We start from the raw sequence: 27,137 nt of genomic DNA on the forward strand, positions 1-27,137 counted from the left end.
TATTATGTATTTATTACGGCAAAAAAAGCACATCCATCTTCTGTAAGATGGATAGAAAAAGACAACATTTTGTTCTGGTATGGAAATAAGTAACTGAATGAACAGAATCCTATAGAGAGGAAGGGAGGGTGTAGAAAGATAAAATAATGAGGGGTAAAGTGTCTGTTGTTAGTCAGTCATATTTATTGTTGTAAAATGTAACCTTTATAACCATTACCATGTAGTTAAATATAAATGTAATTATAATCAGTTACCACATTACTTCTTGCAATACTATGCATTCTGTGCCAGAGGTTATTTAATATTTTTTTTCATTTATTTCTCTAAGATCACTTAAACCACATTTGTGCAAGTTCAGGAAGCTGATAACACATGAACCCATGTCTTTCTATGTAAACTTCTTATCAGGATACTTTTGTTTCATCATCAAGCTGTGACATTTTTGGGTTTGCTCAATCTGCATGAAGTTTTTAATGTTAGCATTGAACAATACCTTTAGCTGGGCATGGAGAGCTTGATGCAGACTGACTTGTGTAATATTGCCTTTCTTAAAGCTTGAACATGATTAACAGTCAATCATCTATTGAAAACCTGCTTTCTTCAGATGGGACTAATCTGTCATTATGTTTCATATTTCATTAATCAAGTCTGACCTCGTAATAAGATCACAAACTACTAATGACACAGATGGAGATAACTGCAAACTTCGAAGACGGAAATTGTCCTTTCAAAGCGAAATAGAGAAAGGTAATTAACTTCATTTCTTACATTAGGCAGCACTGCATTATTCATTGGTATTTCACTTTGTAATGTGGGCTACATTAGGGTCCCATGTTGGCTGTTACTGTAGCAGCTCTTGAGAACAGCTGAGCAGCAAAAACACTCTGTGCATTGTCCCCTAAATGGTTATGAGGATACTAGGTAATCTAGGATTATTGTGGTCCATTATTATTAATGATTGTTGTTGTTGTTATGATTGATCAATTATTATTGATCTAGGATACTAGAGGATATGAGTTTCACCATTTCATGACTTCACACCTATCAGTGCAGAGCTGTTCAAACACTAAGCTACCTTATTGCCATTGGTATATATATGTATATTATCTCTTAAACAATATCTGTTTTCTGAGACACCATGTTTTAAGCTGTCTGGAGAAGCTAGTCTATTGGGTTCCTTATTAGCAGCATTGATTTTATTTTCTCAGCGAAGGTCTTTGTTGAGCTTGATGTGTTTCTCCCTAGAATAAAAATATTTTGTTTTCAGGACACAGTAGATTCATCGTAGTGAGATTTTGATTCATGTGGTAATGTGTAAATGGTTGTCCTGGCAACAGTTCAGGTAACATTTTCTGTGCTTATGTTTACCTTAGAGGCTTTGGGGAGTAATCCTAATGAAGGAAAATTCAGTGAAATATTAAACTATGTCACCAGTATTCAGTACTGCTAAATACCAGGAATATAGATAGTACCTGTGGTCAGACAGCAACAGTCATGAAGACAGCTAAACTGATACTCACAGGATTTTCATTTTTATGTAGGGAAAGCACAATTCCTTGAATAACATCACAGTTTTATGGTCCAGTGGTTTGTCTGACAAATTAATGCTTCTGATATGCCTGTCTTTCACACTCCGCAGTAAAACACCACTCCTAAATACAGCATAATACCAATTTATAGGGTTGCAGAGTAGCTGATAATAAATGGGAACACTTTAAACTTACATAGGAGGCATAACGCTCCATGAAGGAATACTTTAATCCAGAGTGTGGCTACTCAGAACAATGACATTGCTGTTTGATCAAAGAAGCGTCTTTAGGGCAGGAAGCCAAGACTGACAACAAATCTGTCACGAAAATGTCCCAATGAAATATTCAATCTGCTCTTTACAAAGAACCTGTTGACAGAGGCACTTTGCCTGAATAACCTTATTTCTTATGAAAAAACATATGCTGCCACCTAAAAATTTACAGAATTTCAATGTAATTGAATGTAATTCAGAATTACAAATAGGCTTGTCAGGTGTCAATGTGGTACCAAGCCCCCTAGGTGTTTATGGTTCTTGCCCAGTAGATTACACTGAACATCCTGTTGGAGACATTTATTTGCATTACTTTTGAAAGAACATAATTTCCCACAGTTTTGTCTTTGAAAAGAAAAGACTTTGCACCATTGGGGAAGAAGAGACAAGACTGACAAAAGCTCCTTAGTCTTGGTAATGACTGGATAGTATGTGGTAATGTCTAAGTTAAACAGAATGCAGTACATTGGAAGTGCATCTGAAGAGAAGATGCAATCATAAGAGCCCTTTGCTGAGAACTGAGTACACTTTTGCCCCACTGGCTTACTGGCCCTCTCCGGTCTCTGTTCAGATTCTTTGTATGTCACCATAGCCGCAACAGACACCTCATAGTCACAGACCTTCAATTCACTTTTCTATGGCCCATCCTACATCCTGCATGAGGTTGTAGAGCACTAGAGGTTACTACTGGCTTGTAAAGTAATATTCTATTGATTTCAACACTACTTACAAGGGGGTGTGGCATCATATTTTGATTCAGCATAATTAATCTATAATCATAAATATTTGGGGATGATCCTGCAGGGTGCCTGAGAAGAACTGGAGTAGAAAAGACAGAGTTCCTGAACACACAGCTGGCAAATGCATTTCTGGTCGCTGTATTCTCACAGATAAAAAAAAAAAAATGTTTTAACCTTCATATTTTGATTTCAGGACTACATTTTGAACAGGATCGACACACACAGCTTTCTCACTCCTATATTTTGATATTTTGATATTTTAAATGTCTCTAAATTCTTACTGATTTGTAATTATTAAGAGGTGGGAATTGCTCATGAAATGGCCTTCTTGCTGGCATTCTTTACTTTCAGCTGTTGAACCACTAGCATATTATGCAGCTTGAAATTATATTGTTTCCATCTTTAGTGTGATCATCAGCGATTTTCTCCCTTTTGGAGTGCTAAAAATGGGATTGTGTTATCTCAGCCTTTAGTTCATGCTAGCCTGATTTGGACCTTGTTGCCATGGTAACTCTTCCTGCACGAGTTTTATCAGGGGTTAAACAAAATCAACACAGCTCTCCATTATGCATCTGCAGTTAGTACCACTAGTTTTCCAATTCCATGCAAGACCTTGTCACTCCACCTATTCATATTTTCACCATTTCTCACCTGTGTCAACAAAACTGATCTTAGCTATTACATTGGGATCTGCTATAATATGATTTTAAAGGGTACAAGGCTACTTGAGGGACCAGATGGTTCTCTGGTTTCCAGAAAGGACTGCAATACCACAAGAGGTCCCCTGCAAAAAAATAACACACACACACACTACGTAGATGCTTATTCTTGCTCTCGCCCAAAAGAAATTCATCGCAAGTCTTTGAGAATACTGGATGATATACCTTGCACAGGGGCAGGTGCAGCCGTAGCCAGTTGCCATAGATGCTTGACAGTCAGCCAAGAAACATTCCATGACTGCTTAAAGCAAGCAGTATTCCTGCCTGGCGGCTCCAAACAAAGCTTTCAGCTGGGCTGGCAAGTTAGTCTCCTGCTGAAAAATGAGGGACAATGAGCTGCTGCATCTACATTCAATTGTCTCTTCCAGCAGTTCAGAATACAATCCTTTCTTGCCCATTTCTCCTTTTCCTCCAGTATTTCTGTGGAAGTTAGCTAATTTCAAGGGAAATACATATGAGCAAGAAGTTTCTTCTGCTCTGTTAGTTCTGAGTGCAGATCTATTATCCCATGGTGAATGGGGCATCACTAGAGTTGATTACATCCATCTGAAATCCATACACATGAAAAATACAAAAGTTACAGGCAGAATATAAGTAAGCTCACTGAGAGCTTCAAAACTTGAGGCTTTGAAAAGTCTTTTCTGGAGTTCAAGCGTTATTACTTTTGCTAGTATCTTGTTTAACTTTTTTTTAATGTTGGCTCTAAACCTTAACATTCTTGGGACTGTTCCTGTGTCCAATTATTCTCATTAAAAGATCTTCTTTGCATTTAACTCACGTAACCCATAGCTGAAGTTCTGGACCTGTTCTGGGTACTCACATATAATTTTCTTGAAGCCCTAGAAGCAATCAGGTATAAAATCTTTTCCAAGGAAAAAATTGATTTTGGGCCAAAACTGCATTTGTTACATAACCAAATCATAGCCACCCTTTCTTCTTTTGACAGGGTATATAGGATCTTTCCATCATTTCCAGGCTCATAAAATACTGGCTAAATAAACCAGCATGGACATAATAACTGGGAATGTAATGATGATGTCACTGAAATAAATCTTTATTCTGCATTTTTAGTTGTGATACAAAAACAATAACATCATCACGTGGACCCTGGCTTAGAAGATGATAAAAACTCCAATGGAGTTATATTTTTAAATTAATAACCAGAGATTCAGGCAGCTAGTGATACTTAATCTTTAACATTTTCCAGCTCTCATGTCAGTTTGTCAGAATTCATAACAATGAATTCTTATTTCCATGGATGTGATTTTAAAAGGCCACAAAATAAAGTTCTTATGAAATCTTGTTACACAATTATTGCATGCACTAACCCAGATTGACACAGACTGTAACAATCAAGTGGGATACAAAATGTGCTTTGCGGTGTTTCATTTTTAGGATATTGTTAACTAAGTAAACTTATATAGTTCTTAATTTTAATTTGAAGGGTCATGCTTTTTGACCAGACTTTTCCTAAAGTAGCTACTGATCTATTCTCAAAGCAAGCACAGAAGCCAGAGTTCTAATAAACTTTTAATTGAATCTTGATTAGTATAGCTACCTTAAGTATAGAGTGCTTGTCGTTACTATCCAGGCTAAGAAGCCAAACCATATTAACATAGCTTTATTACAAGGTACCCAGGGGCCATGGCTGGCAATTACAGAAGAACAGGAAATCTTTCAGGAACTGGTTCTCCTGCCTAAAAGTATAAGGTGAAGCAGTACTGAGAGAATGGGGAAACATCCCTCTGCCCCTGCTCTCTCCCATCCTTGTCCCCTTCCCTCAGCTTTATTTAAACAATTATTTTATAAATAGATAACTCAGCTGAGCACTGTGCTGTGTCCCCAGCAAGAAAGTAGGATAAGAGTCTGGACAAAACTTGAAGCTCTTACCTAACTGTGTTAAACTGTTAATATTATGCTGATGAAGTTTGCTTGGGCTTAATTAGAAAAGAGTTTCTAATATTCAGCCAGAGTGTCAGGTGGCTAAATGACCAGCAAACAACTAATATCTTGGCAGGCAGCATATGGCCTGAAACAAGACCTCATGTCTCCAAAATCTTAACCTTCAGCATGAAACCCCTAAGAGAAAGTACGTGGTCATCAGAGAGCCCATCACTGCCATGTTCCATCTGCTCCTATTATCATTATCGTTACTGCTGTTACACAGTGCCTAGGAGCCCCCTCAGTGCGTAGGAGCCCCCTCGGGGAGCTTCCAAAGAAGAGACTTGTTTCCAGAAGCTGCTCCTAGAGAGGCTGTTTCCAGAGGCCAAAACTGATTGAAACGTTGTATGCAGTCACACATACACATAGCTATCCTTTGGGAAAAAAAAAAAAAAGAAAAAAAAAAAAAAAGTAGTAATAGTACTACAGTGAAAGCTGAATTCCTTGTAAAAGATAGGAGAATTCTAAATGTGATAGGAGAACTACTTTGGCCTTTTCCCTGAATCCCTTCTGAGATGCATGTTTATAATTCTTTGTTTCTGATTTTTTAAGTATAGTATTATTTCCTGAAGTATAAATCAAGATTTGTCCTTCCATTATTATCTGATTAGCATTAAAGTTGATACGAAGCCAGACAGAGCAAAGAAAACTCAGAGATAAGTCTGTCACTCCACCCCTAACTTATGTCATTGTACTGAAGATGGCATAAAATAATTACAAATGAAGGACTGCATATTCACTTCAATTTTGAAATTCTTGGCTTTTAAAATATGTCTCAAATTTAGTTATTCAAAACTAGCTTCTTTCTTACTCCATTAAAAAAAAAAAGGAACATGGATCCTTACGGAAAAGTTACCCACTCTTTAGTCCAGGCTGGCAAGGGGAGGTTTCAGCATCTTCTGCTGTTCCCTATTTCCAGAATGATCCAAACCTTCACAGCTCAGAGAGGAAACACAGCAGAAGACACATTAACTTACCGAACTCTCATAAGCAGCACTGAGACAGAACAGTAATTCAAACAGGTCACTCCTTCATTTCCTCCACCATCACTACCCAACCTACTGGAACCTTTCCTCAAAATTACCAGGACTTGCTCTAACAATGCAGTTTGACTAGTTTGTAACTTTAGGTTCCCCAGTGATGACTTAGAACCTCCCAAATTCTGAATGAAATTGGAATTAAAGGAATCTTGTATCATTAAAAACAGTCACAGAAAAATAAGAACTTAAAACTTTTTTACTACAGAGAGGGGAAAATGTTTTAACTTCCCTAAAATACAACCAGTAACATACTTTTCCTAGGAACAGGAATCTTCCTGCATCAGGTTCTAGACAGACATTGTTTTTCCTGACTGCCCTGACAACGGACAATTTTCTCTTCAGCTGAAAAATGGTAGAATGTTTTGTTCAAGTTGTTCATCTTCTGGAATGGACTTTCAGAAGACCTTTCCTGGGACATGTTCCTTGTCAGGACATGAGTTGAGGCTGTTTTGATGAACATCCAGACGTCACGATGCAGGGTCAGGACTCTGAGGCTAAGTGTAGGCCAGGTTGATTCTGAGAGACAAGAGTTCAAGCACTAAAATTCAAGATTCATAAATGTCTTAGGTTTGTTTAAATGAATTCATGTTAAGTTATAGTACTTTCTAATGTTTCATAATGGTTAAATATCTCTATAGACAAAGCCAAAATCACTCTTCAAATTTTCGGGTAGCAAAGGTGGAGTAGCTCTCATTTTAAATGTTACATACCAAATGAAGTCCAGAATTTTACTATTGCTCATTATGAGTTTGTAAAGATTGTGGGGATCATATCCTTCTCCCATGAAAAATAAATCTACTCGTTCTTCTTACTGCTTCCCATAAGACTGTTTGAAAATCAGTACAGTTTTCTTTCTGAAGGTTTTAAATTCACTAAAATTAAGCAATTAAGAGTTAATAGAACTTACGAATTAAAAATCCACTCAAGTCTGTCATTGGAAGGTCCTGTATGAATGTAATTTTCAAGTAACAATATTAATTGCAGACTGCATTAAGAGATCAAATCTAAAAGACCCAAGTCAAAGAAAGGATGGCAACAGGAATAAAGCTGTCAGGCATCTTGCCTGTGGATTTCATTGATATAGCAATATATCTTAAAGGAATAAAAATTACTTTAACTTTTTTCTTTTATTCTTAGATACATGAAAAATATGGCCAAAAGATGTATCTTCACCATAGCAACAGTTATCTACTGAATGACCGTCTGGGTTGCTTTTTATTTTCATGTTTACAAGCAGACAGATTCCTCCTTTTTGATATTCTTCTATTACCCAGTCTGTCAGAAGACACTCCTTTATATTTAGCAATGTACTCCATAACACTCACATTCAACTAAGTATGAAGCAAACCGCAAGGAGAAAGAATTAGAAGCATTTTAATTAGCAGTTTAATAATCTTAACGTTCCTGATTGGCATTCCGTAGAGCTGTTTAGCCTGCATAAAACTTGAGTAGACATCTCTGGAATCACCCCTCGTTATATATTTTTGATGTTACAGTTAATTTATATTACCAGTAATTTTTTATATTACAGAAATATTATGTATCAATTATATTGTTCTTACATGACTAAGTGAAAAAACAGCTTTTGATTTTTTTACATCTTTGAGATTTTGCACTTTTTCGACCCTTTTTGTGGTGTTATATATAACATACTATTTGAAATGCTTGGTCACTGACTTTTCATTCCAAATATTTGCTGCCTGTGGTGCACAGGTGGGCACATAAGGCATTTTTCTGCGCTCTGGCAAGGTAACTGATATTTTTCAATTAAACAACAGATAACAAGCAGTCACGATGACTAGCAAATATTTTGTTCATGTGTAGGAAGGACAGATTGACCACCGCAGGAATATTTGTGAATATCACTAAGAAAGAGCTAATAACAGTTGAACCAAAATATTTGCTGGGGATCTGAAGATCTGCAGACCTTTTGAGCAATCAGCCATCCCTCCTCCCAAGTTACAGTGTGCATTTCTCCTTACCAAGGGACATACTTGGTGTAGTGTAAAATAACATAGCAGGTTTTTTTAAAGGAGAGGGAAGATGTCATGTCTGCTGAACAGATCTATAGTTATGCAGATCATAATGATAAGGATTATCTGTTTAATAGTTTGGGATATAAATTGCTTTCTTCAGGGGTGAAGAAGTCATTCACCTCATTTCCTGCACAAAATTGAATTTTTCTAGGCATATTATGAGACTTTATAGTGGATGGCTGAAAAAGGGAGTAAATATTTGCTACCTTCTGAAACACTAGGCTACATAGCTAGCCTAAGTATGACAAATTCCAGTTAATGAAATTACAGTAATATTAAACAATGCTGCTCCACATGTAATATATTACTGACACTTTCACCAATACTGTTTACAGCAGACTAATATGTTATTGAGAAAATATGCCTAGATCACGCTGGCTGCCACTGTCCGAATAACGGAAAACTTCAGCAATACAGGCTGACAATGGCACACAAAAGAAATTTGTTTGATCTCTGGTGACCATTCCACCAAGCTGGATTTTATGCAGTATTTCTGTGAGTCCCTGTCATAGCTATATTTCTTTGCCCTCAGGACAACCCCATTTCTTCCCTTCCTTTGCCAGTGCAATTGCGAAAAGCAGGACACAAACCTTCTGATAATTACTATGAAGGTTTTGGAATTTCCAGACAGCAAATGTCAGAGGACATTCCCTGTAAACTTGGCAGGCAACCAAAATACATAGTAGGCTAAAATGAGACTCATAAATAGTGTAAAAAATGTTTGTATGTGTTTGGTAAAGGAGGAAGTTACAAAACAATAGTCAGCAAAACAGTTTCTAACAGTCAGAATCAGAGTGTGAAACTTGTCTTACTGGAAAAGGAAGTAGGAAGCACTAAGATGAGGGTGGGTTTTTAATGATTACATTTATTTTGGAAACAGAAGAGAAAGGAGAAGAAAACTCTATTGAAACCTGGAGTCTGTGTGATAGAAAGTGAACTCATCCATACACACACATACACAGAAAACTCTTCTGTTCTGGAAAATTCATTGCAAACTGGTGACTGGATTTCATTACAGAGGGAAGGACAAATTCATACTCTGAATAAGGCACTACCTAGATATTCTTTGTAATACATTTCCACTGAGCTACAGAGGCACTGCTAAGCCGTTGATCTGAGGTACAGAGCTTGCACCATTGTCAGGTCCTGCAGAGCCAAAAAAAAAAATGCAGTTTCCATTTAAATTCCTTCTTTAGGTGAAGGGTATCACAGGATTGTTCTCCAGACAGACGAATCTTTAGCATTACATGAGTCTCTTAAAAGGAAAACAACTTTGGACTCTCTGAATGTAGCCAGATGGCTAGCAAATAAAGCAACAGCAGTAAAGCCAAAGATGCATATTTTGAAATAGATCAGCTGATGAAAAAATCTTCCCAGATCTCAATAGGCAGAACCCTACATTCAACAGATCTCCACTTTCCTTCTAATGACAGTGAGTTCATTATACCAGGACAGCATTTGGAAAAGTGTTCTGTTATTCTGACGTAGATGGAGGGATATCGCTTGAATTACCCTGGTTTTACAGCAATGTAATTGTTAGCAGAATCTGGCTTCTGGTTCCTAGATGTTTTAGTATTCCATGATTATGACAGATAAGACAGTCTGCTATACTTCAGCTTCTATACAATTTTTTCATTAGTTTCAATGACCTCCTCTTAAAATTAGTCCACTGATTGATTTGTATTCCACAGGGTGCTCATTACAGTCACCGTTAGTGCACAAAATCCCATGAACATAAAAAATTACCCTAAAAAATGGCAATTTCAAGCTTTCATTAGAAGGTCTTTTTCACAGGTTGAAGTCAGCCAAGCAGTAAGTAATTAAGACAATTTGCTGTAGTGTGACTGTATGCATTTTACTGTATATTCCCACAAGAAAAGCCACAGGAGACATCCACATTAGAATTTTCTTATGAAGCTTTCTTTTGGTTTTGTACTATTTTGGAGATGGGATTGTAGACAACGTGGTACTTGACTATCCAGTCTGAGCATTCCTCACGCTTTACACTGCCAGTCCATTTGCATCTGTATTGATGCCTTTGCAGTGTTAGATATCCTCAGTATCACCCAAAACTAGCGATGCTGCTTACCAGGAGCCAAATAAAGTCACCTCAGTCCAGGGCTGTGTTAATTGCCCTGGGAGACTCTAGAGGGTACAGTTAGAGGGGGCAGTTACAGGAGACCTGCTTTGGCATTGGTGTTACTGTGGTCACCGTTACCTGCCTTCGCTGCTCAGGCTGCCTGGCCTCCTGTGCTCTGTATGGATGCTGCATTCTCTTTACATGCAGATCAAGAGGATTAGATGAGGCCACAGTTTCATTTCCTTATAGTGACCAGAAAACAGAGAAGAAATCTAGGGAATATACTAAATGTTGTATTAACCACTGCTCTAGGCTGTAAAGACTACAGACATTCCAGAGTTATGTTGATTAGTAATTAGCACAAAGCAGATGGGAAATCATGCTGTCTCCTCAGAAGTTAATGCAAACTAGTTACAGTATTTATATGTTGTTGAGACTACCCTGCTAAAACGTGTTTTAAATAAATAGCAGAACTGGAATTATCTTGACATTTCAGTTAAAAATAGGTAAAACCAAATACTGAATTGGAAATTGGCTTCAAGTTTATGTTGAAAAGAGATCAGGAGTTCTCTGTGTTTCATAAATGATCATTCTTGGGTTTAAAACCCATTTTATTTTTACAGTGTGTTTTTAAAGGCATCTAGTTTTTATGTGTCACTTCTTAAGAGGACTGAATCTGCTCACTTAGAGCTACAGGTCTCACTATAGACCCTGAATATGATTAATGAAAGAGTCATTCTCAACTCCATTGGTATTCTGCTGCCATATATATCACAGCATGTTGGGTACTTTTCTTATTTAAAAGATTGGATGTTCAGAGAATCACAATTAATTCTAAAAGCTAAGGAATTTAGGCTGCTTTGGAAAGTTGTTTTGAGATCATCCCTCAAAGACAGACAAGGAACTCACTTCTTTCTGTACCCAGGGCTTCTCTCTACTGTATCAATCCTAAATATAGGTTTGACAGTACTGACCATGGAGAAATATGCTCTCTGTTTCGGTGGGCATAGACATTTTGAGGTTGAGTGGTTGATTAATGCATTTGCCTTTTCTGGGAAAAGAATAATCAGCAAAAATGCTCTTATGTGGGCATAACTTAAATGAGTAGTTCTGATACTGACTCTGACATCCATGACTGTTAGCTTGTCAAGACTGTGAAAAATGCCCAAGAATGTGAGAAATTGGAATAGGGAACGAAATAATAAATTATTTTTTTAAAACTTTGGAATATAAGGCTTTCTCAAATCTCATCCTCACCTGAAAAAAACAGTGAGTAAACAGGAGGGCTATGTTGGATAAAACTTTGCTTATACCAAAACGGCAAATGTTTTCCATCATGAGTTATGTTTTAGGGACTATGAATCCTTGCTATATACATACAGATGTCTTCTAGGACTTCAAAAGAAATATAGATCTCCTCTGATACAGGAAAGAAAAAAGGCTTTACAGTAATTTATTCTAGTAGATGGTGAACTTCCTAACTGGTACAATAATCATCTCCGTCCTCAGACCAGAATAAACTAGAACATAATCTCATGAACTGCGCATTATTGTACACAATTATTTATGTTTAACAGATTATTTTAAAGAGGATGATCAGAGTGATCCTGAACCCTCAGAAGACACCACCAGATACTATCAATCTACTAAGAAACACTTTGAGGAGAAAAAAAGTGGCTCATCATCTTTTGTGTCCTCCATTGAAGATGAGCAAAAGCCGCTGTTCTCTGGGATAGCTGATTATCCATCTGTAACAGAGAAGACCACAGAAGTGGACTTTGAAGAAATGGTTCATGCCACAGAAGAAATTCTTCTTGACAAAAGAAGCAGTTCTTGCAAAGGTAATCTAGCTGTTACTGTTTTGTAAAGTTTGAGTAGACATCTATTTTAGCCTGACTATCAAAAATAATATTCTGAATGGCACTATTGATTCTTTAAATAGTATTTACTTTTGTATTTCCTGAAATTTTAACAAGAAAAAATATTTTAGATCAAAAATTATTATTATTCAAGAAGATTAATGCAGTTTAATACCCTAGCTTTGGGACTGGATTACAGAATCTCCAAAAGGCTATGCCAGGTTTTATTCATAAATTATCTTGTAACTCAGCTGCGTTAGGAAAGTCATTTAAACTCTAAAATTGCCGATTAGACCTGGACTTCATTGAGTGACCATGGATGAAAACTGTACTCAAAGCAGAAAAGAATCTCTCAGAGGGTGTTTGATATACCAGGGTTGGGTGACAGTAAAAAATCCTAGACAGCGAGAGCTAGATAAACCTAGTGATGATTGCACATGACATGCACCAAAAAAAAAAAAAAATAATGTTGTCAGGGAACTAGTTTCATTCCTTGCATTGACAAGGCACAATGAATATTAAGTGACAAAAATCCATAATAGCTTGAAAGAATACTATCCCATTTTGCTGCATGTGTTGCTTAAAAGGAGTACCATTACCTCACACAGAACAAATCCTGACTTCCATAAGTAAAACACAAGAACAAAGATTTGAGCTTTTGTATATGACAAACGATCAGAAACTATTAAGTAATTGCAGTTACTTTTACATAAAGATAAATCACATAATTAAAGTTACATCTAATATACTAAAATATTAATTTTCTCAGTGATATCAAGGGAAATTAATGAAAAGCTCCAGATTAATATACAATTTAAATATTGCTGAAAGTTCATTTATAATTGGTTTAGTCTGAAGGGAAGAATTACGTATTTACTATTTAATGCTGTTTTCCCCAGCAGTTTGTTTTCATTTAGGCAATTTAACCTTTTAACCATCATTCAATAAATTTCAGGCTTTTAGGCTATAATTTTAAACAAATGTAATGACTAATCAGGCCAAACAATGTTATTTTTACATTTCAAAGGTATGAATATTTGAAGTTTGGGCTTCTCAGGTTGTCTATATAAATCCGCAGCACATAAACTTGTTGCATACATACTGCAATTTGAAAGCTTACCTTTCCCCTACCAATAGCCAGAAATGTGTCCTTGCAGCTATAGCAACGTTTTCCAAGGCAACCTATTGCAGATTTTATGTGAGCTAAATTTAGCATGTCTAAAGGTTATATATTTTGATTAAGACCACATTCCTTTTTTCCACTTTGTAATCTAGCACTTCTGGTAATGTGTATGAAAGCTCATTACCTTTCTTGCAACTTTCATAAAAACTTCAAGGTCAATAGAATAAAATCAGCTTTGATTGATATGTGTTTAAAATGAAATTCTTACTCCTGCTATTAATTAGAGATTGATCATAACTTACGATAAATGTAGTTATAAGCATAACGAAATTTTGAAATAAACTCTGTTTGTATGTATGTATGTTTATAATCCTCATATAGTATGGTACCTTATAAATCTTGAATGCAAAAGCACTTTATAAAGCCACTGCAGTTCATTACCACTGTGACTGATACTTATTTAATTATCTTTAGTTCTGTCTTAAGTTTTGGTCATTACTGTCGATGAATGGAAAGACTATTAATAATAGATTGTATAATGTGGGCAGAAAATGCCTAAACTTCTTCCTCACAATCCTAAAATGCACCTTTTAATGTTAAAACATGACTCTCTTGAGAAGACCTAATATTTTTTCTGTAGCTGCTTAATCTATATATTGTGGAAAAATGCTATTTTTTATTTTCACTTGGTCATTAACTGGGCTATGAGACTGATTCTTAAAGTGAACCTAGTTATACATTGGTTGATTTAGTTCTCAGTTTAGGATTCTTCAGCCCCTGGAAGACCATAGTTGGTTATAAAGTTGTAACTGCTGTTGGGCTTTTCTGGGGTTACTCGTGTATGTGGAAGTACCTGAAAAGATGATTAGAACAGTACAATACTGTATATTAACTTGCTTATAGTGTCTGAACTTATTTTATAAATCAAGAGCCAATTCATTGGCTTCGTCACAAATTAAATGTTTATTGTAATGGTCTACAAATACATATTCTGGGACAAGAAACAGCTGTGATTTCCCTAGGATAATCCACAGGATTGAAAAAATACATGATTTTATTTAATGATTTATTGTGTAAAATTATGAACAACTTGGTTTTTACAGGACATTAAAAAGCAGTGAAATGTATGGCCTATGTTTTCAGTTTCTACTCCTGAAATTCACTGCTTAAAAATAAGTCCACTGGATTTACAGCACCCACTGCACCCATACCCATAGTTTAAAATTTACACCTGAATTTGTCAGTCTGCTCCACTCACTTTCCTGAGAGCTTTCCAGCTTCCTGGGCACTGCAAATTGTGCCATGTGTGCCAACTAAAACCAAATTACATGTTTCTGTGACAGTTTTGCCTCTTTCCTTCTGTTGGCTTAAGTGGCTGAGGAGCTGAACAGGTTTCCGTGTGGCCAAGATGAAAACTCTTTCCCCTTCCTCTTCTGCCTGGTGCATAAAATCAGTTATAGGTCATGCCACATGAAATTCAGACACTCTCTACTGCTCCAGGAAACCTTCTACCACCTGCTAACCAAAGATCAGATAATGCAGTAAGCACCTTTCTGAGATAAAAAATGACAAGAAAGTCTCTTCCTCCACTTGAAGTCTTGTAGTGAGAGCTCCCCTTCCTGGCTAAATCTACTTGAAATATTAAATCTGAACACGATTATTTTTTTTTTTTAATTTCTTTAGTTGGACCAACACTGCTCAAAGATGTGTTTGAAAGGATTAGCTAATAGCATTTGGACAAACCTCTCACATGTCACCCACACTGTTTTTTTCTTTTCTTCGAAACGTGGCTCTGGCTGCTGTGGTTTCTTAGAAAAATGTCACAAGTGTGAAATGAATGTAACCTGTGCTGAGTTGTCAGCATGCAGTGCCAAGAGGAGTGTTAGGAGATGCTCTGAGCAAACCATTCAGGACTGCTGGGCGGTGTGGGATTCAAATCCAACTGCTCACACAGCAGAGGCTGACACCTTACAGACAGTCAAGGATTTTGTCCAGCTGCATGTTGAAGCAGCAGCCTGAATGCAGTAAGAACTTTTAATAAATTCTGCAACTTCACGTAGTTAAATAATTACAGATACAACCCTAATGGGAGTTGTATTGAGCAAGTGTTAAAGTTTTAACAGCCTTTTTTTAACACAGGAGAGGAGAATCTGAGCAGTACTGAGCAATTTTTGACTGCATAACAGGTTCACTCAGTAACAAAGGCTTGGGGCAGAGCAGGGGGGAGATGTGAGAGCACTGTCAACCTAAATGTGTCACCTGTAGGCGCTGCAAAACTCACAGCAAGATCTTCATTCTGTATCTAATAAGGATACATGCAACTAGTATATCCCGTGATAAATTATTTTTAAACTTTCACCAGCTTAGTGAACAGGAGAAACTCCCTGGAGCCAAGCATGTATACTAATTAACAAATCCAAAGAAGTGTAAATTAAGTAAATTGAAAAAGGAAGGAGAAATAGCTCAAACCAGAAATCCAAGCAAAAGGAAGGAAGACCCTTGAGTTCTGTTTCAGTGCTAAGGTGCAATGTCTGATCACAGAGATCCTAGAATTGGGAGGTACAAGAAGGATGGAATTTGGGCACAGCAGGTACAGAGCAGAACTGGAGAAATTATTTTTTTTTTTTTTTTCCACAAAGGACTGGGCATGAAGAAATAAGTATAAACAACTCATATAAAGAGTGTTTTTAAATACTTTAGTATTGTATATACCATACATGAGGATTAGAAGGGTAACTAAATTCAGCAAGATAGTTGAAACTCTGCAGTAAGATCCTAATAATGTAACTGGGCTATTTTTAGCTTGAAATAAAATTATTTTCTCTCTCTTAATCCAAAATTTTATCTGCAGCTCAAACAGGGGGGAAAAAAAGGGGGGGGGGGGGGGGGGGAGGAATAATTACCAATTATCATTAAAGTGATCTCTGACTGACCCAACAATGTTGAATATTTCATTCTTTTAGGACTCACAAATTATTAAACAAAATGAACTGGCACCTTTCACCCTACCGTACTGTAAATGTCTCTGAGACATGCTTTACATAATGATGTAAGGGTTGGGTTGGAGATTAGTGATGCTAAAAGGCACATCAATGAAAATCAATTTCCTTTTTGAAAATAATAACCAGTATCCTTTTTCAAGCAGTATGAGCTGCGTTAAACTGCCTCTGTCTCAGACAAAACACATTACACTCCACCAACCTTGTTAAGACAAGCAGTGTTAGAATTATTGGTAAGAAAGGCAGCTAGCTGAGGTCTGGCAGCTTTCTCTAGAGTGGATGTTCCAATGCACTGTAATGCATGCCTAGTGCTGTAAATGCAATGCATCTACTCCTCCTTTGCACCAAAAACCTAAACAGTAGATACACTTCAACAGCATGTTCAAGGGCAAGAGGTCTTAGCCAGGTGTCTGAAACACACAAAGACAATCAAATACATCAATTAATGTTTTTAGCTTAGAAAAAATACATCTAATTTCAACGAATATTGGCTTGCTAAAAAAACACCTTGAGAAAATTGGAGGTTCATTAGTAAAATGATAGAAAGAAAATTTAAAAAATAGGAGCCATTTAGTGGCAGAACTCCGATGATTCTGACTAGACAAAGCTGCCTGTTTATCTACAGCTTCAAAATGTTAGCATGGATGGAACCGCTTTTATCTTCTCTTAAATAGTAGTAAGGAGAGGAAGTAAGGAAAGTTGTTCAGGCAGTGTGCCCATGTACCAATTTGACTTTCAAGGTTTTGAGAAATATGAGTAAGTGGGAGGCTTGAGGGGTGCCAACCTCTCTCTAAAAGCATGTATATAAATCTATACTTTTATACGTTTTGTTTTTCAACAGATATCACTGATAAAAGAAACTGGAAGCAGGAGACTATCCAGGAGTACCAGGACTCCCCAATTCAGTCAGCGTTACCTCATGTTACATGGGGGATCTGTGAAACTGAAAGTGAGTTTATATATGGAGAAGTGGAGAATCGATTAGATTTACTTCAAGAACAACTCAACAGGTAAAAACAGATATGATCAGAAAAAACATATGTGTGAAAGTATACATAATACAACTGATATTAATGATGCTTACAGAAGGAATGAATTTGTGCAGGAAGTTTCCAAAAGCATCCAGATCTTCAGAAGCCCAAAATACACTTTGGGATTATCACTTTGTTTTCTACATGTATTCTGAGGAGCCTAAATATCACCTAAGTGCAGTCTTCCAGAATCTTGGAAAAACCTGTCCTGGGAATGCTGGGTACAAATTTTTTAATGCATTGCCATAATATTCACATCACTTACCCCTAGGTACCCACATTAGCTACTCTGAATTGCCTTGCAGAAGAGCCTTTCTCCTTGACTGTTTAGGAGACCAGCTATTTAACCAGGAAACTGTATTGAGGCACCTAAACTTATTAAATTTAAATCTCAGCTCACCCAGAATGCTATTCTTAGATATTTACATGCCCACAAAATCGCAGTTTTCAGTATCTTCAATATCTGAAGTACTTTTTCTTTCTTAGACACCCAAAGTATATCAGCTGCCTTCTTTCAAAAAATATTGCAGAAAAATTCCCTTTTTGATGCATTAACTTATTCTGCAACTTTATCTATAATAAGACATGGGAGTATGCCAAGGCAAAACACTTATACCTGTTACAACAGAAAGCAGATGTTTTCTTTGTCAGAATCCATTATTACCTTTACTTAATAAAATGTCTCTTCCTTCTCTCTTTTGCTCTCTGATATGCTACTCTTTGCTGGCAGCTAAGCAGAATAGCTTACAGCATTTTAAAAATATGGTTACAGAATTTTGATCCATCCAACACTATAATTTACCATGTAATTTTACTTAATTTTAAATTGCCCTATGCTCAGGTCTGTGGCTTTTTTATTTTTTTCACTCTGCAGTTCCATTACTTTTAATATTTTCCATGACAAATACTATGACATGCACTCAGCCTTAATTATACTTTAGTAGCTCTTCATTGGCATTTTCTGCTGTATATTTTAGCAAGCAGTTTAAAGTCAGGTTAAATGCGTGTTGCTTCCTTCACCTACCATAAGCCAATCAAACCACAGTTTTTTTCATTTCTGAATACTATATGGTACATTTAAATGACATTTTTAACATGTAAGCCTAAATTGCTGTAATTTCTAATTGCAGTAGTCACATTCCATTCATTTCTTTTCCTGAAATCTCAAGTTCTTGAAACTGAAGTTATATCTCAAATTTACCCATAGTTTTATCAAATTCTTTTCCAAGTTCTCAGTATTTTCTTGAGTTAGAAACGATCATTGCTACTGATAATCTAAGATTTAAATTGTTATGGATTTTATTAGATCATTTTATTCTTTTACTTTTCTCATGGTTTTAAAGCTTTTCATGCTTTCAGACCTTGCTGGGTCTTCTATGAATGTAACAGCCAGTATTCTTTCCTGCTTATGTCAGACCTGACCTGCTGGACTAAAAAGCATGGTCAATTCTTCCTGAACTTTTCCATGCCATATTAGAGGCTCAGCATAACAACTCAAATTATTAAATGGATATAGAAGGCTGGAAAGCCACTGTATGAGGAATGTCCCTAGAGCTCTCTCTCTTTCTCCTCTTCAAGCAATTGGAATTTCATGGAGGCTGTGGGCCAAGCATCTAAGGTTTTCCTGTTTGTTCCTCCTTGTGTGGCATGACATGGACTTGTTTTAAATTTTGGAGAAAGAAGGGAGAAGTTATATATGCAGTGATGATGAATAAAGACTACCAGAGGTACTGTTTGACTTGAAGTACCAGGAAACCCATCAAGCGCTAAAAAAGTAAGAAGGGAACAATTTTAGAGTTAATTCAAAGCCAAAGACAATCATTGATGCAAGTCCTCCAGTGCTAAATCCCTTTTATTGACTGAGATGTTAAAGTCCAGGTTTAGCAGATGGAGTCTCTCTGGATGGTGGCATGCTGCTGCTGCTGCAGTGTTTTCCCCTGTGGCGTCAGCATCACGTTTGTGTGAAATCAGCACATTTGCAAGTTGCAAAGAATCCAGGAAAGCTGAACAAGAGAGCAAGTAGGGCATGACTGACTGCAACATCCAAGTTTGGGCCTTTGTGAGACCTGATGCCACAAAACCAGCTTCTGCTGATAAAGGAAGAAACAGCATCCTAAATACCCTTTGAGCATACCTTCAGATTAATTTCATAGATGCATTTAGAAATAAATGACACGGGCAATGGACAACTCCAACATGACAAAAAATAATATCAGTGAAACACCTGGTAAAAGTGAAAATCTGTCAGCACAGGATCAATTCTGCTGCTGTAGGCAGCCCAGGTAGTAACATTCACAACATTAAAGGCTGCTGACAAGAATTTGTTTACTCTGTCAGAAGATGAGTTGCAATAGAGAAGGCTGCATGTCTGTATTACAGTCTGTCATAGCATGTCCCGTAACCTTCCAGCAGCTGGGGAGGCTCAGCAGGCATTGCCTATTCCTGAGTTTGTCATGGATCTTGGCAAAACCATTTGAAAAACATTTCAGTACAATGGAATTGTAAGTATAAACAACAGAAGCAGCTCAGGTGTTTCAGAAGTCATATACAAATTTATGAAAAGGGGAAAAAAAAGAGAAAAAAACTACTATCTTGAGCATCAGAAATGTTGACTCTAATTCTGAGGCTCGATAAGCCTAATAAATTTTCACAGTAAGGAGACTTGGGCTGTTGGTTTTTTTAATGATCTTGAGAGCATCTTTCATTTTCTAACTGTGGAAAAACACAAACATGTTTTTCTCTTTATTTCAGTACATTGTATTAGCATTGGGAATGTCAGAATTGTCAGATGCATCAGAAATAGCATCCCATCCTCAGCCAGTACAAATCAATTTATTTACAACGAAAAGAGTACTTTTATTCCAGTTCATTTCAACCAAAGACCGGTCCCCCGTGTTACTTTTTGTTGCAAACATAAGGAATAGCAATGAACACAATCTTAATGTAGCAAAAAGATCAGAGGCGAGCATACAGCTACCTTCTGCAAAGCAAAGGGAGCGCCAGCAAGCTTTGGAAGGGCTCACTACTCCCTCTTCTGTTCTTTCCCATTAAGACACGGTCATGTCAACAAGCAATAGTTCGCTTTATTAAGAAGCTGCAGTCCCTCTTGATTGTATCTGCAAACAGTACGTTAAAATATACCTATTCCTGAACATGAGTTAACTTATTTTGTGTTACTTCCCTAGGCTTGAATCCCAAATGACTGCTGATATCCAAACCATCCTGCAGCTTCTGCAAAGGCAGTCAACACTCATTCCGCCTGCCTACAGCATGGTGACTGCAGGTGCAGAGTATCCACAGCCAGCAATCAGGGTGATACAAAAGCTTCAGCCCGCAGCATCCATTAAAACAGACAGAAGTTTCAGTCCTTCATCTCAGGTATGTACAGCTGCAATAAGATCATGAGAGATTTGCTAATCTTTTTAGCTAATGATAGAAGAAATGCATACCAATCTAGGTGCTTGTTAACAAGTTTAACAAATATGAAATTATGATTTTGGTTTAGCATCTCCACAGTGGACTTAGATATAGTAGATATCTTGAAGATCCATACAACGATCTTATAATCAGACTGATATACTTTGTCATCATGCTTTCAACAAAAGTTAGCAGAAATGACAAATACTAGACTGGGCTGTAAACCACAAACACTTTCCAAGCACGAGACCTGCCTGCACGGGTGCATCTGCCACAGGTCCCATTTATGAAGTCCTGAGAAGAACCATGACTATGTTTTCCTCAAGGTACAGGCCAGACAAGCCCAGCTGGTCATACACATATGGAAGTGGGGGGGGCTAAAACCTTTCTTATGTTCAGTCCCTTGTTACTGCTGGAAATATAAACATACAGAGCTGTGACATACCTGTGTCTCCCAATACACATCTTCTACCCCAGTTCTGTTCAGGCAAAATTGGATGACTTTCCAAATTTATTTGGGATCTCTGGAGTTTAACAGCTTGGGCAGGGATGTGGCATGTTATTTCCAAACAGGCTGCTGCATGTCTAGGAATCCCAAATCAGTTGTGCACCACACAATTAGTAAATCCAGCATGCTTGCCTGTGTCAGATCACTCATGTGTACGCTGGAACACATATGGGCACAGTAAGTCCAACACATCCGAAGGCATCAGTTTGCATGCATAAAGATTATCAGGACAGCAAATGTGCAGCCGTAGCTTTCAGAAGTGTAAGCCCACAGCGCATATATACCTGCATAAAACATACAAACACATCTCTGAACAGAAATATGGCCACTCCCTGAAAACATCAGCAGGTGCCCTGCAAACTTCACATGAACTCCGTGTTTAAAAGTAAGGAAGTGCTGCGTACTGAAACTGGAATCCAAATAGTTATAATGTACAGAATGATGCGCTTCCTCCAGAGTTATGTTCTGAAACAAAACTGTAAATTTGAGAATGTTGAAATGCGTACTCTTAGATCTCGAGAATATTCTGTCCTTCAGAAAGGGCTGTTCGTATGTGTGTGTTGATGTCATATAAGCAAGTCCAAGGAGGGACAAGATATCCAGGCTTCTACTATTAATCAACAGAATTGCATTCAATTACATTAAATCAAGTGTAGTACCATGTAAAAATATCTCAGTACACTGCTTAATTTTCAAACAAAATTTTCCAGCAGCTATCTGAATGTGCTAATTTTGGGCAGAACAAGAGTCTGGAAGAGAAAAATTTAATTATTTACCATCTTGTTTCTTCTCCTCCCTTCCAGTGTCCTGAATTTCTAGACCTTGAAAAATCAAAACTTAAATCCAAAGAATCCCTCTCAAGTGGAGTGCATCTTAACACAGCCTCAGAAGACAACCTGGCTTCTTTTTTAGATCAAGAAAGTGACCAGTCTGTAGAGTGTCCCCCACAGCGTTGTAAAACTTATCTCCAGCCTGTTCGGCACCCTTCCTTGCCAGAACCTTCACTAAGCACTGTAGGAATCTTGAGTCTTCATAGGCATGTTTCTGATCCCGGTCTTCCTGGGAAATAATACTTTTATACTATTACTTCACATAAAAATGTAAGTGCTTTTAATGGCTGAATTTCCCTTTTTTTGTATTTAAATCTCTATACTTGACTCAGGGGCTACAAGGAATATACCATTATATGCAAAAGTACTGTATATTTTCCTAAATATGAAGCTTGTAAGGTAAAGTTGAGATGTTCTGATGTAAATATATATATATATATATACACACACACACACTAACTGTATGTTCCAAATGTAAAACTGCCAGCATTCTCAAGGCACCTTATATTTTTATTTTTTTAAAAAAACATGCATGTTCTGAAGTTACAGTTAACGTTGCATGGAGATTACCATTTACCCATTTACTACTGTCATGGAAATAGTATTTTATTGTGGATATGTCTCCAGAGCAAAAAGGAGACCAATAATGATAATTGACATAGAAAAAACTCCTACCTGACCAAGCCAAAATTCAAGCGAAATCTTCTAGCTCACTTTTGAAAATTGATTTATCTTTCTTGTAGTGAGCTTTTTATGATAAATCACAATGATTCTGAATCTAGAGAAAGAATAAGGTAACCAAGTCTTCTGGATCTGAAACAATTCGGACAGAGAAACCAGCCTCCTTCTAAACCAGCTGAAGTAGGGCAGTATTTTAACAGGCAGGAAAACTGCCACATGGTGGAAAGTATCACCATAGGTTGCATCCACAAAACTGCATTAAATAAATAATTTGTTTCCACTACTTTAAAAAAAAAATAAAAATTGCATCATGGACGTTAGCTGTCATGAGCAGGCAGGCACCCTTCATCTGTCACACAAACATAATCAAATGCAATAAATCTGATTTCTATATAATACAGAAGACTGTGTTCCTTTTGTTCAATACAAATTATTAACAACCTGTTTAATTGAAAAATACTTTACACATTTTTGTTCTATAATTATTAGGATGGTTGTTTGCAGTTATCGGTTTTTACTGACTGGCCCCTCTACAATGATCCTAGATAGGGCACATATGTATGTAGACACACACACACACCACGCACACATTCCTGTATGTGTGCATGTGTGTATTTTATATATGTACATATGTGTGTATGTATGTGTGTATGTATTTATATACACACATACACACAAGTGTGTGTATATACCTACACTTACATGTAGGAGTACAGATATATATATAGATAGATATATATATATGTATATATGTAAAATCACTTTCAGGAACAATTGTAAACTTTCTTATTACAAAACGAGTAAGCTTAGCTTGTGTCTAAAGCTGACTACATTAGAATAAAATGATTTAAGGTCTGTAGGCTTTAAATACGGTATGTACTGTATGTGCATAATGCTTTGTGAATACTTAGATTTAATTTTATTAAAATATTATTCTGCTTCCAATGTTGTGTTTATTTTAGAAGAAACTGACATTTTTATTACTGTTTTAAAATATTTAAAAATGTTCACATGATTTTCTAATCTTAAAGCTTTAATGTGAAATTCCTCTAGGAAGAGAACTGGTTTCAGAAAAGCACGTAACCCAGTTAGTGGGGGAGCAGTAAAATATTAACTAAAAACAAACTAAACCCTCTGTTCTAAACCAGTGCTACAGGGTAATGCAATAGTGGTAAAACCTCACATTAATAGATTTTATACCTATATATATATATATATATATATATATATATGTAGTATGTTGGGGTTAGAATGATGCACAACAGTTTTAGTCATACACTGCCAGCAGATAAACCCAAGGTGGCTGAATCTTCTCTCATTTAAAATTAGTGTGAGTGTTGAGCTGCTAAGCAAGGCTCTGCTTTACATTTGCATATAAAGATACAAAGATTAATTAACTGAATACCTTTGTAAGTGCAAAGAGAAACCAACCCTTCCCACACAAGATCAAATTTTCTTCTGCCTCATGCTACTGTTGATTGCTGAGAGGTCCAAATGCTACAACAGGCTGACTGTTCTTTCTTCTACCATGATGACAGGAGGTCTGCACTGCTTAGTGCCTTGCAGGATCAGGTCCTAGGTAACAGCATCATTGGGCCAGTCAGAATCTTTACCTGCATAAACTCCATTGAAACAGGAGTGCCGAGTAACAAAGTGAAATAGCTTCTGCTTTTATTTTTTTTTTTAAGTAGCAAGCATTAACAATTTCTGCTCTATCTCAGTCTAGTAACTAATATTGTCTGTTACAAAGAACAAGGTAGCACATTTTCTAAAAAAGTATTTGTGGTTATGCTACATTTAAAAAAGTCTGGTATAAATTAAAAATAAAATTAATTTTAAAAGTATAATGCATGAGCATTGCTTTACAAAATGCCTGTTGTCCAATTTCATCACTTCGTATTTCACATTACTGCAAAGAGACTGAGCAAAACAGGTGGACTGGGGAAGGAGTACTGGTGAAGAAGAAAAGCAACAACTATTTCAATTAGCCCAAGTGAAGGAAAAGCTCCATCTCTTTCTCCTTTTCCTGGCTCAGAGAGGCTTTGTTCCTTCCCTTCTCTTCATCTGTATTTGTCAAGAAGAAAAATCTCAAATGGGGGCAACTAAGATAAGACTTTGTGAAGTTATGGAGATTCTAAGCTCCCTAGACATCTGCCAATGAATGAAGACACAAAACGTGAAAGATGACAACATATCTGGCAATACTCTAGCTGCCCCTTCCCTGCCACAGAAAGATCTGCCTTCTCAGATACCTTCTTTTCATGTTGACGTACACTGAAGCGCATGAAGATCCACTGCTTCAAGCTTTCTTCTTCCAAAGACAGGTACAAATCAATGTTTTTTGAAATGCATTAATTTTTTAAACAGCAAAAATTGTCTCTCATTTTGGGTTTTTTTGGGGGGGCACAGCTCCCTTTAAGCCCAGTCGGTTTTTGGCTTAATAGAAATGGGTCTGTGTTATCCAAATCAATCTGGGAAAACGTAGGGGTTGTGTACCCACACATCACAAAACACAGCTGCAACATATCCACAGAGGCTTTCAGGACTTTGGGAGATAAGTTCTCATCTTGCTTGAGCTTAGTAACGCTCATCTTGGCTATTCACATTTAAAACTTGTGACTAAACATACCTATCAATTATAAGCTGTAGATACAGAGAAGTATCCTGGAAATTCAAGAACAGCTGATATAGCTGAAGTATCAAAGCAACTGGGATAATCACTCCAAATATAAGAGGTGAGACAGTACAAATCAGCAGAGGTCTTCATGAAGTTCGTTAGCTTCCACCAGCTATGGGTCTAGTTCAGTGTTCAAAGCAAACAACAGATTTTGTTCAGATTAGATGCTTTTCGATATTTAAACCGTGCAGCAACCTGCACCTACATGTTCATGTACATGCACAAATTCACAGTAATACAGATAAGTCAGTGTCTTGACCTACTTCATTCTGCTGTTTCCAGGAAGCATGTGACCAAGCGCACATCTTTCCTTTCGCGTTCCCACACTGTTCACTCCCCAAACGCACGTTTTCTGGCCTCCCATCTCACAGTGGCTGCCCATGGATGACTCCATCTTCCCTTTTCCTGCTGCAGGAATTGTGCCCTAGCAATCTCCTCTCTCTGGTGAGCACAGGTCACTCATCAGAGCATCTGCGTGACCCACCAAACACACAAAATGCTGCAAAGCACTGCTTCGTATGGCCTCTGGCTGCCTGTTCAGGTGAAGCAACATGAGTTTTGCCCACAGACAAATTGTGTGTCTGTCCTCCCATCTGGGAGCTGCCAAGCTAACCTGGGCACAAACAGTCCTGGGAGGCTGCACCAGCAGCGCAGCGGAAGGCATGGTTCCTCACCTGAAAGTGGGGTGTGACATCACACGTGCAGATTAGCAGCTTTGGTGTTTCTATAGTCTTCTCTTAAATAGTCTCACACTGCAAACAGGTGTCTACGCCAGCATTTAAGGTTGGACTCTTCATCTCTTGGGTTAATTCCAATGGACCCAGCAGTTACATGTTATTGTATTTTTTCCTCAGATTGAGAATTGGGTCTAGTGGGCACCTCCTCCCCATTCATCTACAGGCTCTCTGTATTTACATACAGAAAATATGTGGCTTCAATAGTATAGTGGCATTTTCAATATCACTGAGAGACTGCAAAAATTGACTTTAATAAAGAAAACCTAAGAATTTTTCTCCACCAAAATATCTGCACAGACTCCTCAAATGCACCACAAGTGTAATACATTCCGCGCTAGTTGTTCCGAGAAATAACACATAGTAATTTGGAACATTGCCAACATTAAATAACTGTTGTTAAATACTTTTTACATTTTGGGGGTAGTATGATAGACGTCATTTTCCTCCCTCTTACATTTTTCAGAATCTCAAATTGATGGTATTTTGTCACAGCAAAAACAAATAGCTTCTAAAATGCTACAGTTCCCAGATTTCCTAGTTCCTGTAGAGCAATATAATTATATTGAGTCACCTGGAATTGACTAAAATCCATTACAATTTTGACAATGAGAGAAATGAAGGAAATGAACAGACAGTCTTTTTTGAAAAAGCATTATTAATTATGCTGGCATTGTACACAATTTTAGTACCTTCTGACTGTTCTATGTGAAGTTGTGCTGCGTTTTGTTAATTAAGATATTAGGCACAATTAATTTCTCAATAGCAAAGATTTAACTGATCAAAACCCAAAAAACTGAAAGCTGCCACTTCAAATCAAACTCACTGTTTCTAGGAACAGCAAAGCTATTGTAAGACAGTTGTCTTTGGAAAAAACTGTTAGATTAACTTCATCTATGGTCACTCCAAGCATGATTTGTG

The 27,137-nt window shown here is 37.1% G+C and overlaps 1 protein-coding gene across 1 annotated transcript in view; it reads left to right on the forward strand.

The window, feature by feature from the left end:
• KCNH7 (potassium voltage-gated channel subfamily H member 7) overlaps positions 1-27,137 on the forward strand; it is a 236,453-nt gene extending 209,316 nt beyond the window's left edge. Inside the window, exons 12-16 of the mRNA XM_056350514.1 lie at positions 648-747; positions 11,935-12,198; positions 17,180-17,348; positions 20,555-20,747; positions 22,098-27,137. Of these exons, the coding sequence (XP_056206489.1) occupies positions 648-747; positions 11,935-12,198; positions 17,180-17,348; positions 20,555-20,747; positions 22,098-22,364 (993 nt within the window). The 3' untranslated portion in view covers positions 22,365-27,137. The remainder of the gene's footprint in view (positions 1-647; positions 748-11,934; positions 12,199-17,179; positions 17,349-20,554; positions 20,748-22,097) is intronic.

This window comes from Falco biarmicus, chromosome 8, assembly GCF_023638135.1.
Source record: "Falco biarmicus isolate bFalBia1 chromosome 8, bFalBia1.pri, whole genome shotgun sequence".
Classification (NCBI taxonomy): domain Eukaryota; kingdom Metazoa; phylum Chordata; class Aves; order Falconiformes; family Falconidae; genus Falco; species Falco biarmicus.